General features: G+C 38.9%; 1 protein-coding gene across 3 annotated transcripts in view; it reads left to right on the forward strand.

Annotated features, from left to right (window-relative positions):
* Positions 1-19,428, forward strand: part of LOC126252129 (ubiquitin carboxyl-terminal hydrolase 8-like) — a 247,740-nt gene that overhangs the window by 106,263 nt on the left and 122,049 nt on the right. For all 3 annotated transcript variants that reach the window (XM_049952998.1, XM_049953005.1, XM_049953013.1), the window contains one exon: positions 14,463-14,950. In XM_049952998.1, coding sequence (XP_049808955.1) covers positions 14,463-14,950 — 488 coding nt within the window. The remainder of the gene's footprint in view (positions 1-14,462; positions 14,951-19,428) is intronic.

Genomic DNA, 19,428 nt, shown 5'->3' on the forward strand with positions numbered 1-19,428 from the left:
CCACTGACATGTAAAACAAACCATGATATGGCAAAGGGTCAAAGCTGAAGAAGCATATTGTGTGTACAGAGAGAAATGTCCCAGTAGGATACTTCCATATACTAGGAACTTTTGTGCTGTTAGCCATATATTAAGGAAGACACATTCTTTTGTATCGTGTAGTATTGGAAAGTGATCATCAACCAGGTAATTTGATTAAAAGAAGACTACATACAGGAGGAAGAGTTATAAAAATTCTGAACATACTAACACTTCACTGAAGTCACACATTTATGTTCAGTTCACTCATGGCTTAAACCCTGTGTGCATTGTCACTTCACAGTAAGAAGGAAATCATGACGTAAGATAACAGAAATTTTAATAGTTTATGTATAAAATGATAACAATAATAAAAATACATCTATCTTTTTCCTGGAAACAAAAATTTTTTTCTTCTGCAGAAGGACTCTGAAAGTTTGTATTAATGATTACTCATTCCACAAAAACATTCCTTTTCCTTGACTAAGCATTACATTTACACCTGTCCAACAGATAAAGGGGCTAGACAAAAATATAGAAATATCACGAGAAATGCATACTTGAACATAAATGCACATCTAGCCAAGACTGCAGGTGGCACTGTTGTATTTGCCCATGAATGACTCCTGTGCAATGTCCTTAATAAGTTGCAAGTGGAATCATGGTCAGAACAGTGTTTGTGTAGTAGTGAGTGCATTATGTGAGAGCTAAGTGAATTCAAATGTGAAAAAATTTTTGGTGCTCATGTTGTTGGTGCTACTGTAACCAAGGAAGCTGAAGTGTTCGGTGTTTCATCAGACACCATAGTGAAGATCTATGTCGCATACAGGGAAAGCAGAAAAATATCATCACAATGTGGATGAAAGCGTGTGCCAAGTTTTTGTGAGAGTCATTCATTGAAGAGGATTGTGACGAGAAATAAGAGGACGGCAGCTGCAAAAATCACTGTAGAGCTGAACGCTGTCAGCATAAAAGCGACATTAAGGGAGCTTTAGGAGCAAACAATTGCAAGGCGAGTTGGAATTCCAAAACCACTCATGAGTTGTGCAGATGTCATAAAAGAAAAATTGGTGCCAAAGCCGAAAAACGTGGGCTATGGACCATTGGAAGAAATTCATTTGGTCGGATGAGTCTTGTTTCACACTGTTTCAAATTTATTTGACCATTTTGGCTGATGAAGTCCATCCCATGGTACAAAATATTTTAATGAATAGTTGTTTATTCAAGCAATTTTAAAATACAAATTTTTAACAAGCCACTCTTAAGATAAATATTGTGTCTATGTAATTTGAATATGACAGCAGCTGAATATTACTACAGATTTTTGCATGAGAGGGAAGCAGCAACGACTATTCATGGAGGGTTCTTACGAAACTTATAAAACTTTTCCCTCTCCTTCAGGTTGGCTGGTACAGCAAACATATAAATATTATTTTGAAGAAAACCAGTCTTTGTTGCAGTAATTATTGTTTAATGATGTGTTTCGTCTCTTTAGGACATCATCAGAATTTCTACAAATAAACAAGAAAGGATAAAATAAATAATCACAGGCAGTGCTTGATTTGTGATGGTATGCACCAGTATTGCGTACCAATACCTCTGACAATAGAAAAATCATAACTGCAGATTTTGAGATGTGGTAAAATAGAAATTTATTTTTTATCAATACAAATGTTGTTTTCACACTTTTAAAATGCACAGAAAGGTGTTAAAATATCATTTTAAGAAATTCAAATTTCATAAACACACCTCCGGAAGGTCTCTATACCAGAACCTTATTTTTTAAAAATCAAGCGCTGGCTGCAATTGTGGTCATGTCGTGCATAGCTTGAAATAAAAATATTAAAGAAGCATCTGCAAACCATTAGAAAGAAAGTTTATGTTTATTGTTATACTGTAGAATAAGCATGTGTCAAGACTGTGCTAAGTGGGAGGGGGATTACGTATATATATGAAGTAGTAAGAAAACCTTTAAAGAACGAAAATAAAGTACAATAGTAGAGGCAGATTGGATTAGATTAGGTTAGATTAGAGGCAGAATGAAAAGTGCAAGCCTTACCTTCGATACACACATAACAGAAGGTACAGCAGTGCAGTGATAGGACTACACTTACAGAAATGTGGATATGTGGCTTCATTTAAACACAGTATAGTAAAAATTGATCAATACTGTTGAAGACATCAAGCATGTAAACAGTTAAACATTGGACTAAGTGTTCCATGGAACTTTGTGGCAGAAACTTAACACTGATGTCGTGCATGAGTAAATTTGAAATGAAAGTTTTAATTAAATGCATGTGTCCACCTCAGCAGGTATTATGTTCTGTTTCCTTCAGCTTACCATTCACTATCACTTGTGCTCCAAGGACGAACTTCAGACCTAAAATTCCAAATACTGCATTAATAGTAGGAATAAACAAGATGTCAACTTCGGAGATTAATTTACTTATTCAGTTTTTTCACCATACTCCTGCAAAACTCTGTTTTTAAAGTAGACCATATTCATTGATCAAAGGGATTATGGTCCCTCACGTTGACAGTTGTTGATTTGACTATAAGAAAAAAATATGCAATTTGTGCAAGTAAATACCCCACCTTATTTTAGCAAGTATGGCTCTTCTCTCCTCCTACCTTTAAACTGACTTATCCAGCAACTTGTAAGGGAACTACAGTTTAACATAGACTATGAATCACAGTCCATTATATCATTTTTGGACACGCACAAGTTATTTTGGAAGTGAGAGGAGCAATAAGTGTCAGAAAACTCCTTGGACCTACTGGCGTTTGGCGCCAGGCTTTTGGATTTGTGGTCTGATACTTCCTTGCTGAGTCGCTAAGCCACATTGTTACAAGGGATGTACCACAAGGAAGGGGCACAGTCAAAAAAGTTTATATAATTGTTAAATTTTCTGCAGAATTTGTGTTTGGAACCATGTAGTTTCTGTTCATCGTATTGAAGCGAGAAGTCGTGAAAATTCAATATTTAGCACATTATATATGAAAATTTTCATTTCCCTTCATTCCATTATTAACTTAATTACCATCTGTGTTTCTGTGTTGTGCTGTACTGTGTAAACGAAATACACCATGTAACTAACAACTAGTGGGTTTAACTACCATGCACTACAGTCTGTTCTGATTGCAGCGTATTTCCTTTGCTTTTTTCTGTAAATGAAAACATTTCATATTAATTATTTTCTTAATTGTGTGCTACACAAAGCAAGAGATTTCAAAATAAATCCTTTCTCTAGCTGGACCACGTAATTCTGACAGGATGCACAGTCCCAGCATTGCATTTCGGCAGGTGAACTGTGTGCTGTGGTTAAGGGTTTGGGAGTGTGAGTTGCATAGGGATGGACTAGGATGTTGTGTAGGTTGGATGGGTGACAGAATACCACTTTAGAATGGATGAGTAGGATCTTGGGTAGGATGTCCTTCATTTCAGGGCATGATGGTAGCCAATCAAAGCCATGGCGAAGGATAAGGTTCAGTTGTTCCAGTCCAGGATGATATTGGGTGCTGAGGAGGGTGTTCCTTTGTACCCGAGAGGGGTGTGGTGCGATGATGGGGTATGTGAAGTGGCATCAACAGTGGTGAATAGGGATGCGGGAGGTGAAAGGGGGAGAATGGTGGAGAGTCGGTGAAGGAATTGGTTAGTATATTTGATGCAAGAGCCTAGGTTTCAGGCAATTGGTTGGAGGTACTGATCAACAAGGGTGGAAATTCTTTCAGTAGGAGCTCAATAACCAGTACCAGTGGAGTGTCCAGGATTACTGGGTTTATAGATTTTGGAGAGCATTATTAATGTTGGTGGACGGGGTGCCAGCTCTTTGTACAATAACATCCTGATGCCCATGGCCTTTCTACTATTGAACACCACCTCTCCCAACGTCCTTCAGACTCCAAACGTACCAACTCATTGCTCCTACACCTTACTAAGTGTATCGTAACTTACAAGTACTTCTCCTTTGAGGGGAGGGTATATAAACAAATCCTTTGCACAGCTATGGGCACCTGCATGGCACTCTCCTAGCCTCCCAAAACCATAAACCCCTTGTCTATTTCATATTCATTGTGTTATCTTGATGAACTGGATTGAGTGCCAGGACATCCTTCCTTATCCCTCCGCAATCCCAGTACCTTCTGTCCCATCCACCTCACCTGGTTCCCCCTCACCCCAGTGCGCCATCTTCCTGGATGTTGAAATCTCACAGATGGTTTCATCTGCACCTATGTCCATATTAAACACATTAACCACCAACAATAGCTGCATTTTGACGGGTGTCCTTCCTTTCACATCAAAAAGTTCTCCCATACAGCCAGGCCACCCTTGGACACTGTATCTGCAGTAACAAAAACCCCCTTCCCCCCAGTATGCAGAAGAGCTTATGAGGGTCTTCATAGGTCGGCACTATCCCCCAAACTTAGTTCACAAACAGATTTCATGGGCTATATTCTCACACATCCCTAATCCACCCCCCTCCATCAATCAGCTACAAAGAAGTGCCCCTCTTGCCACCCAGTATCACTTAATTGTAAATTTCCGTTCGTCTGTCATGTCACCCCCTCCCAATTCACGACTTCATGCTGCCTTTATTGTGCCCCACTCCACACCGGCTCCCACACTCACGCATCACATGCCTAGCTGATGCACCTGCCACCTCTCCCTCCCATATTTCTAACCTGCAACTGCACCTACACATCCTGTACCCAGTCTGTTCTAACTGCTGAACTGCAATTATTTTGGAAACTAGTAGGTTTTCTTTCTCCTCTGTGTGTTGATGACTCAACACTTCTGCTGTAAGTGAATGGTCTCCTTTACTTCTAAATTATTTACGTTCTATCAGAACTTATCCATAATATTTATAAAGCAAGAGATTTGATAGAGAATACAATTTGCTACTTGATTTCATAGTTGGTGTTGTATTATTCAGTGGTGGATGGTTTTTACAAGAATATTGGATAAGTCCTAGTATTAGTAAAAAATTCATATATACAATAATCAAACAATGGAAAATCCAGGATGGAATTTAACAATATTATGAGAAGGAAAGTAGCTACTCACCGTATAGCGGAGATGCTGAGTCTCCATAATGAGATGTTGAGTTCAGAAAGAGGATAAGACAATAGTGTTAGCTACTGCAAAATGTGAAAGTGTGTTGTGAAATTTACGGGGGTGTGTTGTTATTAATTACTTGTGTTACACTTTTTACCAAGATCCTTCTCTATATTATCTAAGTAATCCTTCACTACATATTTATTTTTAATAGCCTTTTTAAATAAGTTTGCTTTTGTGATCTCTCTTAACAATTATCATTTGAAAACATAAAGTCTGTCATCCATAAATGTAACATTTTGGGCAATTTACCATAAAATTTATTTCCTTGGTAGAAAATGCTAGTTGAGGTTCCTGTTTAGTAATTCTTTGTAAATATAAGTAACAGTTTACACTGTGTTCCATTGTCGTGGGCATAGCTGGTTTTGCAGTAATTATCAAGGTTATTTATTAAGTGTATAACTGATTGTAAATGTACTTGCATAATGAATTTAGAATCTTCAATATTTTGAGCAGATTGTTAAGCCAGACTGATTACTATTTGTGGTTATTATTATGCTTATGGTCCTGTAGAAACTATGTTCATATTTTATTCATTTGTTGCCGGCCACTGTGGTCGAGCTGTTCTAGGCGCATCAGTCTGGAACCATGTGGCTGCTATGGTCGCAAGTTCGAATCTTGCCTCAGGCATGGATGTGTGTGATGTCCTTAGGTTAGTTAGGTTTACGTAGTTCTAAGTGTAGTGGACTGATGACCTCAGATATTAAGTCCCATAGTGCTTTGAGCCATTTGAACCATATTTATTCATTTGTTCCCCAGGAAAGAATTCCATAGCTAAGAACTGAGTGTACACATGAGCAGTATGTAACTAAAAGGCTCTAAGAGCATAGTATGCTGGTGATATTCTCTTTGCAAGTATTTTGAGTGTTCATACCACTTAAACTGAGAATTGGTATTCTCTTCTAAAAACATTGTTTTTGCTACCTAATATACAGGGTGTTACAAAAAGGTACAGCCAAACTTTCAGGAAACATTCCTCACACACAAATAAAGAAAAGATGTTATGTGGACATGTGTCCGGAAACACTTAATTTCCATGTTAGAGCTCATTTTAGTTTCGTCCACCTGCGCTCAATGGAGCAACTTATCATGATTTCATACGGGATACTCTACCTGTGCTGCTAGAACATGTGCCTTTACAAGTACGACACAACATGTGGTTCATGTGCGATGGAGCTCCTGCACATTTCAGTCGAAGTGTTCGTACGCTTCTCAACAACAGATTCGGTGACCGATGGATTGGTAGAGGCAGACCAATGCCATGGCCTCCATGCTCTCCTGACCTCAGCCCTCTTGACTTTCATTTATGGGGGCATTTGAAAGCTCTTGTCTACGCAACCCCGGTACCAAATGTAGGGACTCTTCGTGCTCGTATTGTGGACGGCTGTGATACAATACGCCATTCTCCAGGGCTGCATCAGTGTATCAGGGATTCCATGCGACGGAGGGTGGATGCATGTATCCTTGCTAACGGAGGACATTTTGAACATTTCCTGTAACAAAGTGTTTGAAGTCACGCTGGTACGCTCTGTTGCTGTGTGTTTCCATTCCATGATTAATGTGATTTTAAGAGAAGTAATAAAATGAGCTCTAACATGGAAAGTAAGCGTTTCCGGACACATGTCCACATAACATATTTTCTTTCTTTGTGTGTGAGGAATGTTTCCTGAAAGTTTGGCCATACCTTTTTGTAACACACTGTAGAGGTACTATCTTCATTAATTTAACTGTCTTTTTTTTTCACTTTTCAAAGTAAAATTAATGAATTTATTTTCTTCATGTTCAGTTTAACTTCACTGCATACAGACAAATTATAGACTTCCCTTTGGGTTTCATTTTCTTTCTCTGCAGGTAGCTCCCTTGTTTTTTATCTTACTAAAATATTGGTGTCATCAGTAAAGAGATTTTTTTCCATGACTAACAATATTGGGTAATTTAGTGAAGTATATCAGGAACAGTAATATAGGAACTCCTATATTAATGTAGTTTGGATCTGATAAGTGCTTCACTCACAGTTTAGCCTTATTTGAGGTTTTTGTTATCTCCACTTTTTGTACCCCATTTGCTATGTATGATCAGAACCAGCCATTAGCTGCATCTCTTATTCCAGATGACACTAGCTTATGTAGTAGAATCATGTACCGGGTTATCAAAAAGTCAGTATAAATTTGGAAAATGAATAAATCACAGAATAATGTAGAGAGGTACAAATTGACACACATACTTGGAATGACATGGGGTTTTATTATAACAAAAAAAAACACAAACGTTCAAAAAATGTCCGACAGTTGGCGCTTCATCTGATCAGAATAGCAATAATTAGCATAACAAAATAAGACAAAGCAAAGATGATGTTCTTTACAGGAAATGCTCAATATGTCCACCATCATTCCTCAACAATTGCTGTAGTCAAGGAATAATGTTGTGAACAGCACTGTAAAGCATGTCCAGAGTTATGGTGAGGCATTGGCGTTGGTGTTGTCTTTCAGCATCCCCAGAGATGTCGGTCGATCACGATACACTTGCGACTTCAGGTAACCCCAAAGCCAATAATCTCACGGACTGAGGTCTGGGGACCTGGGAGGCCAAGCATGATGAAACTGGTGGCTGAGCACATGATCATCACCAAACGACGCACGCAAGAGATCTTCCATGCGTCTAGCAATATGGAGTGTTTATTTTTTTTTCTAATAAAACCCCTTGTCATTCCAAGCGTGTGTGTCAATTTTTACCTCTCTGTCTACATTATTCCGTGGTTTATTAAGTTTTCAAATTTATACTGACTTTTTGATCACCCGGTACCTCAGACAGTTCTAAGAATATGCTCTGCGACACACTCATCCTTGTTATGAGCATCAAGTACTACTTTTGTTAATTCTACTACAGCTGATTTTGTACTCCTACATCCTCATGCCAAAACTATGATGCATTTGAAAAGTTGTGTGACAATAACACACTTTATACACCTTGTCATGGTAGATAAAAATTGGTATTTCTCTGATATTATTTGCTGACAATACACTTCTATACAATGAAACCACATTATTAGAATGAAATTTTCACTCTGCAGTGGAATGTGCGCTGGTATGAAACTTCCTGGCAGATTTAAACTGTGTGCTGGACCACGACTCGAACTCAGGACCCGAGTTCAAGTCTCTGTCCTGTACACAGTTTTAATCTACAGGTAAGTTTCAAGCCACATTATTATTTCCCTGTGATTGACATTTGATGCAGGGACTGTCAGTTGTCTGCCACAATTAGAAAGTTTATGTAATAGATGAAAAGACTAGGTTTGAACAATCACTAATCAATCACCAGCTGTGGTGGTGCAGTGGTTAGCATACAGGACTCGCATTCAGGAGGATGACTGTTCAAACCTGTGTCCTGCCATCCTTATTTAGGTTTTCTGTAATTTCCGTAAATTGCTTTAGGCAAATGCCGGGATTGTTCCTTTGGGAGATTACGGCCGATTTCCTTCCCTCATCTGATGGGACCGATGACCTTGCTGTGTGGTCCCTCCTCCTAAATCAACCAACCAACTAATCAGTCTGTAGGCTCACAAGGAGAATAAAGGGTGGGAAGAACTTCAAGAAATCATCTATATGGTAGTGTAGGTTAGGGTCCAAGGCATCAAATCCTGGATCCATTCCTGAAATTGGACTCTCATTTGCAAGTAATCAATGAAAAAAATTTTCCAAGATGCTCTATGGGCTTAAATATGTAGTATTATGCAGAATGATGGCTGTAGTCTAATGGTGAAGATATATTCCTAATGTGCAGAAGGTTGTGAGTTCGAATTTTGTCACATGCCATGAATTTTTTTATTTTTAAATGCTTATCAAAATTATTTTGATAATTATTTTTATTCATTTAATTGGTTTAAATGTAATTTTTTATTTCTAATATTTCACAGTATCATAGTATTGACCCTTTTCTTTGCTCGTATTTTTTCTTCATATCATTCTTTATTCATTTGGAATATTTGTGCAAAAAAAGGATAAGATAATAAATCAATCATATAGGCCATGAAATTGCATCAACAATTTATTTTTCATTACAAGCTGTACATTTTTTGTGGTAATCGCCATACAAACATTTAAACATAAATTCGTGTTGCACTATGGGCAAAATAAAGCAGATGAAGATTTAAACAAGAGAAGGGATTATAAATAAAACGAATTTTAAGCAGAATGAGGAATAGAAGTAATGAATGCAATAACGTGGATGAAAATATAAAATGATAAAATGGAAGAAATTAAAACAAACATAATCATCATCATCATCATCATCATCATCTTGGACAATTTCCATTCTCTGGCCAGATCTGTATGGAACATAGGCCTCTCCATCAGCTTCTGTCTTGCCACCATCTCTACGTCTTCACCTTGGTCTAGTCTTCTCCTTTCTTCTGGAGGCATTCCTCTACTCCTTTCAGCTGTCTGTCTCTCGGTCTTCCTCTTGGTATCTTTCCTTCCAGTTTCATCTCATGTATTCTCCTGAGTATCCTCTTCTCATCCATTCTCTTAACGTGTCCATACCATCTCAGCTTTGATTTTTCTATCTCCTCCTGTATGGTTCCACCTTCATTAACTCTCTGATCCTATCATTTCTTAACCCGTCTATCTTTGTCACTCCAATACTGTTTCTCAAGAATTTCATCTCCATAGCTTTTCTCTCTTCCTTTCATAACCCAGGTTTTTCATGAATATGTCAGGATCAGGACATAGTATGACTGGTATAAAACCTTTTTACTGAATTGGGGTACATCCTTGCTCCACATCAGGCTTCTGACAATCTTCCAAAATGCTTCTGCTTTTCTCCCCGCTCATTTATTTCTCTGTCGTCCATCTTCCTGTGTCAGGCTTCCTAGGTACTTGAAACTCTCTACTCTCCTCAATCATTCCCCACCAATTATTATTCCCATTGTTCCTCTCTCCTCCTTTCTTGTTGTGATAATCATCTCACTCTTATGTATACTAAATTTCATCCCATATTCTTGTAGTGTTCGTTCCTATATGTCCACCTGCTCTTGTACTTCCTCCTCCTCATTCCCCCAAATCATCAGATCATCTGCAAACACCATAGCTTTCATATTCCTTTCACCAATTACTTGTGCTACTGTATTCATTACATGATCCATTGCTACAATGAAGAGTAGTGGTGAAAGTGCACTTCCCTGCCTCAAGCCATTCTTCTGTTCAATCCAAGCTGATCTCTCTCCTTCCACTTTCACACAGCTCACACTTCCATGGTACACTTCCCTTATCCTCCAAATAATCTGTTTTGCTACTCCTCTGTTCTCCAGGGCTTTCCACACTTTGCTTTTAAGTACACTATCATACTCTTTTTTAGTGTCCAGGAAGGTCATTAGTAGACCTATTCCATATTCATAGTGCTGTTCCTGCAGTTGTCTTACAGCAAAACTTAGATCCACCGTGGACCTTCCTGTTCTGAAGCCATGTTGCTCTTCTCGATCCACCGTGGACCTTCCTTTTCTGAAGCCATGTTGCTCTTCTCTCATTCTTCCTTCTAATATTCCCAGAATTAGTCCTTCCAAAATTTTCTCAAAAATCTTTGCACAATGGCTCATCAATGTTATCCCCTTGCACTCTTTTGTATTTCCCTTCTTAAAGATCAGGACAATTATTCTCTTCTTCTGGTCTTCTGGGATCATCTTCTGTCTCCACACAATTTTCATCACTCAATATAGCCATTGTATCCCTACCTCTCCTGCTGCTCTCATCATCTCTACACTTAGCTGGTGACTTCCCTCCCTTCATCTTGCCAAATGCCTCTTCCACTTCTCCCCATGTAAGGTCTTTTTCTAATCAAAGTTAATTACTCTAAAGTTAATAAAAATAATTAAAATCATATGGACAAAGATTCCAAGTGAAAGAAAAAGTGATAAGAAGAAAAAATGAAAGCAAATTAAAAATTTAAATGATGACAAAAATGATGCAACAAAGAAATAAAAAATATTATAATCAGTCAATCAAATAAAAATAATAATCGAAGTCATAAAGACTTAATAATAAAAAAATATCAAACCACTTGATGAGATTTGAACCCACAACTTTCTGCACGCCAGGAATACGTCTTAACCACTAAGCTCAGCAATCGTTCTGTGTAATACTACTACTATTAAGTCTCTAAAGCATTACAGGAAATTATTTTTCATAAATTGCACTAAACATTTCAAACTATCAATCCCACCCCTGGGCATCTCTCCCTGTCAGTATGTCAAATACATTGGGTAACCATGCAGAATGATTTAACATGGAATGTCCACATAAATTCAATTGCAGGGAAGCCAGGAAACAGACTGATTCTCATTGGCAGAAAACTAAGGAAGTGTGAGTATCCACAAAAAAGATGGCTTACAAAACTTTTGTCAGGCTGAATCTAAAATTGTCAGTGTGGGACCCTTACCCTTGAATTAATCGAATAATAAGTTTTTAAGACAAGTTGTGTGATTTGTTATGATTTTGTTCACTCAAGTTGAGAGCCATATTGAAATGTCCTACATATTACATAGGGAGAATCTACACGACAGACGTGGTGTCTAGTTCAATGAGTGAACATTACAAGATTGAGCAACCAACATTTTATTTTTCTCCCATGTACATTTCCCGTAGTAACCAGATCAGTAATATTCCTTTGTAGAACAAGATAAAGGCAGAAGAAAAGGAATAATATTGGTAAACTACATCAAACTCTCGCCAAACCAGCCTTTACTAGTTTTGCCTCTCAACAATTCTGCTTGCATTCGAAATGACACACAAGAATGAACCATCAGGTGCAACAGTGTCGTTAGTGAATTACAATGTTAAAGAATGCTACACATATTTTAAATTGTGGGAATCTTTACAGTTCAGTATCATGTCTTCTAAAAGGAAACATGTTATGCTAGAGCTCAAGCAGAAATTCAGAATTTTAGGGAAGGTGAAAGCCACTGCTGCTGAGTACAGTGTTGGATAAGCAACTATTTATGATGTCAAAAAGAAAGACTATTTTATTCAACATTATGCAACCCAAATGGATAGTGAGCTGGGAAAACAGAAGGTTATGGGAAAAAGTTAGAATGAAGAACTGGACGTAGATGTTTGTAGATGGTTCATACAACAGTGCAGTAAGGGAAGTCCAGATAGTGGTCCTATAATAAAATTAAAAGGAGCTGCATTTAACAAACAACTTGGTGGTAGTAACTTGTTTGCAGCAAGTTAGGGTTGGCTATTGGAAAAAATTACATGGCATTCCGTATCTGACAGCCACCGGGGAAAGTCACTCAGCTGATGGACAATATGCAGACGAGTTTGTAAACAAGTTAAGGAAGGTAATAGAGAAGGAAGATATAACTGCTGATGCCTTGTACAGTGCTGATGAAAGTGCACTCTTTTACAAGATCCTTCCTTCAGAAACATTAGTTGCCAAGCATGAGGAGGAGACTTGTGGGTACAAACAAGAGAAACAGTGCGTAACATAAATGGAATGTTGTAACACAAATGCAAGTCATAAGCTACTGCTCACGGTGATTGGGAAATACCAACATCCACTTTGTTTTCGACAGAGTGACATAAATACACTACTAGTGCAATATTTCACTCAGAAGAAAGCATGGCTGTACAGAAAAATATTCTCTCGGTGGTTCTATGAAACATTTGTACCAGCAGTGAGAAGAAGCTTCCACTGTAAGCTGTTCTTATTACTGAAGTGCCCCCAATCATTCTTCCAATGTGGCTCTGAAGCCCAGGGGTTTACAAGCACTTTTTCTTCCATGTAGTGTGACAGACCTGATTCAGCTCATGGACCAGGGAATTTTGGAATCAATTAAATGTCATTATCGACATGCACACCTGGCCTCCTTGCTGAATGAATGTGAAAATGACTCTTCCAAGACTATGCTGAAGGTGTCGAAGCAATGAACTTACTTGATGTTGTCCAAGAAGCTGAAGCGTGGGATAAAGTGGAAAGCACTATGATGATGAAGGGCTGGAGAAAAGTGTTGCCATCCATTGAAGCAGAGTTAGATTCAGAACTGAGTGACAGCGATGAGCCACTCAATTCAGTCATCAGTTGCTGATACCTTGTACACTGACATGTTCCACAAGCTTCCAGGAGGAGGAGAAATTGATGATGAAGATGTTGCTAAGTGGTTGAAAGAGGAAACCTGTGAGACAGACCAAACCTTTACAGATGAAAAAATAATCAAAAGCAAAAGCAAGCAGGAAAGTGTTCAAAGTGATGAAAAAGGGGACAGAGAAGGAGTGAGCATGAAGATTTCTCACACTACAGACATCTTCCTGGAGTACATTATGCCACAACCAGATACTTGCAGTACCAATGTAATGATAATAAATTAGTTGTGTGACAAAGCATGCTGTCATTCGGACAATTAAAAATTTGGAACATGTTTCATAATGTGTGATACTACTGTATAATTATGTACACACTCATTGACAAAGTTGCCTTTGGAAATGAATATATCATTGAATTTAATAAAGTATATCCTCCTATATTTTTAGAATTGTCTGTTCGGATTTAGTGAAGCACATCCTCTATGTTTTTAGAGTTATATCTTTGGATTTAATAAAGTACATCCCCCATGTTTTTAAAATAAATTTTGGACACTCTCAATAATCCAGCACTTCCACTAATCCAACACCCATATGTGAAATGAATGGCCTGATTGCCTAGAGTCTAACGCGTGTGTCACAAATTATACTATGCCTCGAAGGATATAGATAAAGAATGTAAGTTGAAAGATGTTTCCAGGTGAGCTGGAATGAGTTTCTGTATTGTTCTTTTTACACAACACAAGCAGTCATGTACTTTTCTTTACATAATGAAAGACAACATGTTACTGGCATTATCAGGGTAATTTCATTGCAAGTGTGTCTGCCTTGTAAAGCATAGAGCACTATTTGATTTTCATTTATAGAGGTGTAAAGGCAAGCCGCCAGGGAAAATGTATCCTGAATGGAGACATATGTGACGCCATGTAGTTGCCGGCTAAAATACTTAAAAACTGTGATATTTTCTCATTTAGCTATAATTTAGCCCAATTTTCCTTTCAGATAAAATAAATAAAAATTGGAAACATTCTGCGATTGCTGCAGTGGTGTAGGGAATTCCTTCTTAATCTCCTTCCAAAGAGAAGAATTTAAACTATCACTTTTTAGTAGTTTATATATTTGTATTGCAACATTTTATATGTTGATTATTTTGTTATCTACTTTCCTTTTCACTGAGTTGTAGTATTCATTCTGTTGGCCAGCTTGGTACTTGTAAAGCAAGTTTTTTTTTTTGTGTTATTTTGTCTTTGTTTCAGATACAATAGAATACCCTGATATAAATGACTCAGTCACAAATACTGCACCATCACTGCCAAAAGTGGATCGTTCATCCAAACCAGCACATGTTGCTATAGCTGGACCAACTAACAGTAATAGTACAGGCCCAAGTGACACTTATGCTGGTGGTGGCAGTGTTGTTTCGGATGCTCCATCAGTGCAACATGATAATGTGAGTTTTACACCACACAACAAGCCAGTCTTTGATCGTTCGTCTAAGGCAGCAGCTCTTCAATTGTATGAGGAAAGAAGTCATGCTTTAGCCAGCCTTCTAGAAAAGCGAGAGACATTGGCAAATAGCACACTGAATTTGGAAAAAAACCGGCTTAAAGCAGAAGAAGAGTGGGAGCAAGTTAGACTACGTAAAGAGAAGGAAGCAGAAGAGGAGCTGAGAATGCAGCTTCAGCAGAAGGAGGAGGAACTGCTAAAAAATATAAGGAACTTAGAAAAGGAACGAAAGGAGAAGGCAAGTTATTTAAATCACGTTGCAGCTGTACTAGAAAAATACATGTGTAATGGTATGTTAAAGAAAAACTAATGTGAATTTTTGTTTTCTGGAAAGAATTTATTTTGTTTGTCTACATAACTGTTAGATAGATAGGTAGATAGATAGATATTCAGCAATCACAGGCCCTGCAGACCACGCGGTGCTTCCACAAACTGCCTCCATTCCTTGCTGTTTTGTGCCCCTCCAGGTGTCTTCAATTCCCAGGGCTGCTAGGTCCTTCACCAGGTCGTCCATCCAGCGCTGCCTTGGTCGTCCAATGGGGCATTTGGTGTTTGGTTTCCCCACTAGTGCTATCTTCGCCTTTCTTCCATCTGGCATACGGGCTACATGGCCCATCCATTGTATTCCTTTGCTCTTTATCTTCTGTAGGATAGTTGGTTGTCGCATCAGAAGGTAGATTTCCTTGTTTTTCCTCCTCCTCCATTCTCCATTATCTAAAACTGGTCCCCATATCTTCCTCATTACTCTTCTTTCAAATGTTAATAGTTTTTCCCTTTCTCTCTTAGTCATGCTCCATGTTTCTGAACGGTACATTACTGCTGAGCATATCACTGTGTTGTAGATTTTCATCTTAGTGTTCACTGAGATCGATTTAGAGCCAAGCATTTCTCTGAGGGAATGCATGGATTTCGTTCCTACTGCTATTCTTTCCTTGATGTCCATTTTATGTTGTTGTCCGTGGTGAACCAAGATCCCAAGTATTTGAACTGGTCTACTCTCTTGAACCTCTTGCCATCTATCTCAAGAAATTATACCTGCTCTTGTCTTATTCCTAATTGCGTGAACTCTGTTTTGTCTCGATTGACTTTGAGCCCTACCTCCTGTGCATAATTGTCCATTTTCAGGTACATTTCTTTCAACTCGTGCTTCGATTCACGTAATAGTACTACGTCATCTGCATATGCGAGAAAATTGAAGTTACCGTCCATCTCCATTCCAGCCCACTCCTTTTGGCTCCACTCTTTTATTACTTTCTCTAAGACGACACTGAACAGAACACATGAGAGAGCATCCCCTTGTCTAAGGCCTGTCTCAATCTCAAATGTTTCTGATGTGGCTCCTCGGAAATGTACTGCTGCCTTTGACTCTTCCATACAAGCTTGCACCATTCTCACTAGCTTCTCAGGGATTCTGAAGTCCCGCATTGCATTGTGTAGGCTTTTCCTGTGGATGCTGTCATATGCACATTGAAAATCGATGAACAGGCTGTAGATATCTTCATCATATTTCCAATGTTTTTCGAACAATTGTCTTAGTGTGAAAATGTGATCTATTTTCGATCAGTTTGGTCGAAAGCCAGCTTGGTACTCGTGTATGTTGTTCTCTATGAATGGCTGCAATTTTCTGAGGATAATGATGGACAGCTCCTTATACATTACATTCAACAAGCTGATTCCTCTGTAGTTACCACATTCCATTTTGCTTCCCTTCTTGTATATTGGGGCATATTATAGCCAATTTCCATTCTTCTGGCAGTGTCTCCTTCTCCCATATCAACTGGATCAGTTTATATATCTCTAAGTGTAAGCTCTCACCTCCCTCCTTGAATAATTCTGATGTTGTTCCGTCCTCCCCTGGGGCTTCGTTGTTTCTGAGTCCTTTGATTGTGATTTTCACGTCTTCTTCACTAACTTCCCATTCTTCTTCATCTTTCCTTTCCTCTGTAGTGTTTGCAGGTAATATCCCACATTGGTCTGGGTGATTCCACAGTTCGGAGAAGTATTCTTTCCATCTTTCTACAATTCTTTCCTTGTCGTTTATCAACATAACTATTATCCTTTCCAAGATAGTCCACACTAGAAATTATACACTTATGACAGTGCTCTTTACAAACCCCAAAGCACTTCTGTATAGCCATTAAATCTCTCAGCACTCTAATCTCATCTGTGTTTGTAAAATAGTGACTCTGTAAGCTTTTTGTGTTTGGGGACAGAAAAAGCCATGTGATTCCATGTCTGGTGAATTCAGAGGCTGAGGCATCATCGTTGTTGTTGTTGTTGTTGTTGTTGTTGTGGTCTTCAGTCCAGAGACTGGTTTGATGCAGTCCTCCATGCTACTCTGTCCTGCACAAGCTTTTTCATCTCCAAGGAACTACTGCAACCTACATCCTTCTGAATCTGCGTAGTGTATTCATGTCTTGGTCTCCCTTTATGATTTTTACCCTCCATGGTGCCTCCAATACTAAATTGGTGATCGCTTGAGGCCTCAGAACAGGTCCTACCAAGCGATCACTTCTTCTAGTCAAGTTGTGCCACAAATTCCTCGTCTCCCCAGTTCTGTTCAGTACCACCTCATTAGTTACGTGATCTACCCATCTAATCTTCAGCATTCTTCTATAGCACCACATTTCAAAAACTTCTATTCTCTTCTTGTCTAAACTAGTTATCGTCCATGTTTCACTGCCATACATGGCTACACTCCATACAAATACTTTCAGAAACGTCTTGCTGACACTTAAATCTATACTTGATGTTAACAAATTTCTCTTCTTCAGAAACGCTTTCCTTGCGATTGCCAGTCTACATTTTATATCCTCTCTACTTTTACCATCATCAGTTATTTTGCTCTCCAAATAGCAAAACTCCTTTACTACTTTATGTGTCTCATTTCCTAATCTAATTCCCTCAGCATCACGTGATTTAATTTGACTACATTACATTAGCCTTGTTTTTCTTTTGGTGATGTTCATCATATATCCTCCTTTCAAGACACTGTCCATTCCGTTCAACTGCTCGTCCAGCACCTTTGCTGTCTCTGACAGAATTATAATGTTGTCGACAAACCTCAAAGCTTTTATTTCTTCTGCATGGGTTTTAATTCCTACTCCAAACTTTTCTTTTGTTTCCATTACTGCTTGCTCAATGCACATATTGAATAACCTTGGGGATAGGCCACAACCCTGTCTCACTCCCTTCCCAACCACTGCTTCCCTTTCATGCCCCTTGAATCTTATAACTGCCATCTGGTTTCTGTACGAATTGTAAATAGCCTTTTGCTCCCTGTATTTGACCCCTGGCACCTTCAAAATTTGAGAGTATTCCAGTCAACATTGACAAAAGCCTTCTTACAGTCTACAAATGCCAGAAACGTAGATTTGCCTTTCCTTAATCTATCTTCTAACATACGTCGAGGGTCAGTATTGCCTCATGTTTTTCAACATTTCTATGGAATCCAAATGATCCTCCCGAAGGTCAGCTTCTACAATTTTTTCATTCGTCTGTAATGAATTCGTGTTAGTGTTTTGCAGCCGTGATTTATTAAACTGATAGTTCGATAATTTTCACACTTGTCAACACCTGCTTTCTTTGGGATTGGAATTATTACATTCTTCTTGAAGTCCAAGGGCATTTCACCTGTCTCGTACATCTTGCTCACCGGATGGAAGAGTATTGACAGGGCTGGCTGTCCCATGGCTATCAGTAGTTCTAATGGAATGTTGTCTACTCCCAGGGCCTTGTTTCAACTTAGGTCTTTCAGTGCTCTGTCAAATTCTTCATGCAGTATCATATCTCCCATTTCATCTTCATCTACATCCTCTTCCATTCCCATAATATTGCCCTCAAGTACATTACCCTCGTATAGATCCTCTATATACAAATTCCACCTTTCTGCTTTCCCTTGTTTGCTTAGAACTGGTTTTGCATCTGAGCTCTTTATCTTCACACAAGTAGTTCTCTTTTCTGCCAATGGCCTTGCCACAGTGGTAACACCAGTTCCCGTCAGAGCACCGAAGTTAAGCGCTGTCGGGCTGGGCTAGCTCTTGGATGGGTGAACATACGGTCTGCCGGGTGCTGTTGGCAAGTGGGGTGCACTCAGCCCTTGTGAGGCAAACTGAGGCGCCACTTGATTGAGAAGTAGTGGCTCCGGTCTCGGAAAAACTGACATAAGGCCGGGAGAGCGGTGTGCTAACCACATGCCCCTCCATATCTGCATACCGTGACACTTTTTGGCTGATGATGACACAGCGGCTGGTCGGTACCTTTGGGCCTTCATGGCCTGTTCGGGAGGAGTTGAGTTTAGTTTTAGTTCTCTTTTCTCCAAAGGTCTCTTTAATTTTCATGTAGGCAGTATCTATCTTACCCTTAGTGACATTTACCTGTACATCCCTACATTTGTCCTCTAGCCATCTCCGCTTAGCCATTTTGCGCTTCCTGTCGATCTCATTTTTGAGACATTTGTATTCCTTTTTTGCTGCTTTATTTACTGCATTTTTATATTTTCTCCTTTCATCCTCTGTTACCCATGGATTTCTACTAGCCCTAGTCTTTTTACCTACTTGATCCTCTGCTGCCTTCATTATTTCATCTCTCAAAGCTACCCATTCTTCTTCTATTGTATTTCTTTCCCCTTTTCTTGTCAATTGTTCCATAACGCTCTCTCTCTGAAACTCTCTACAACCTCTGGTTCTTTCAGTTTATCCATGTCCCATCTCCTTT

Source organism: Schistocerca nitens, chromosome 1 (assembly GCF_023898315.1).
Source record: "Schistocerca nitens isolate TAMUIC-IGC-003100 chromosome 1, iqSchNite1.1, whole genome shotgun sequence".
NCBI classification, from domain to species: domain Eukaryota; kingdom Metazoa; phylum Arthropoda; class Insecta; order Orthoptera; family Acrididae; genus Schistocerca; species Schistocerca nitens.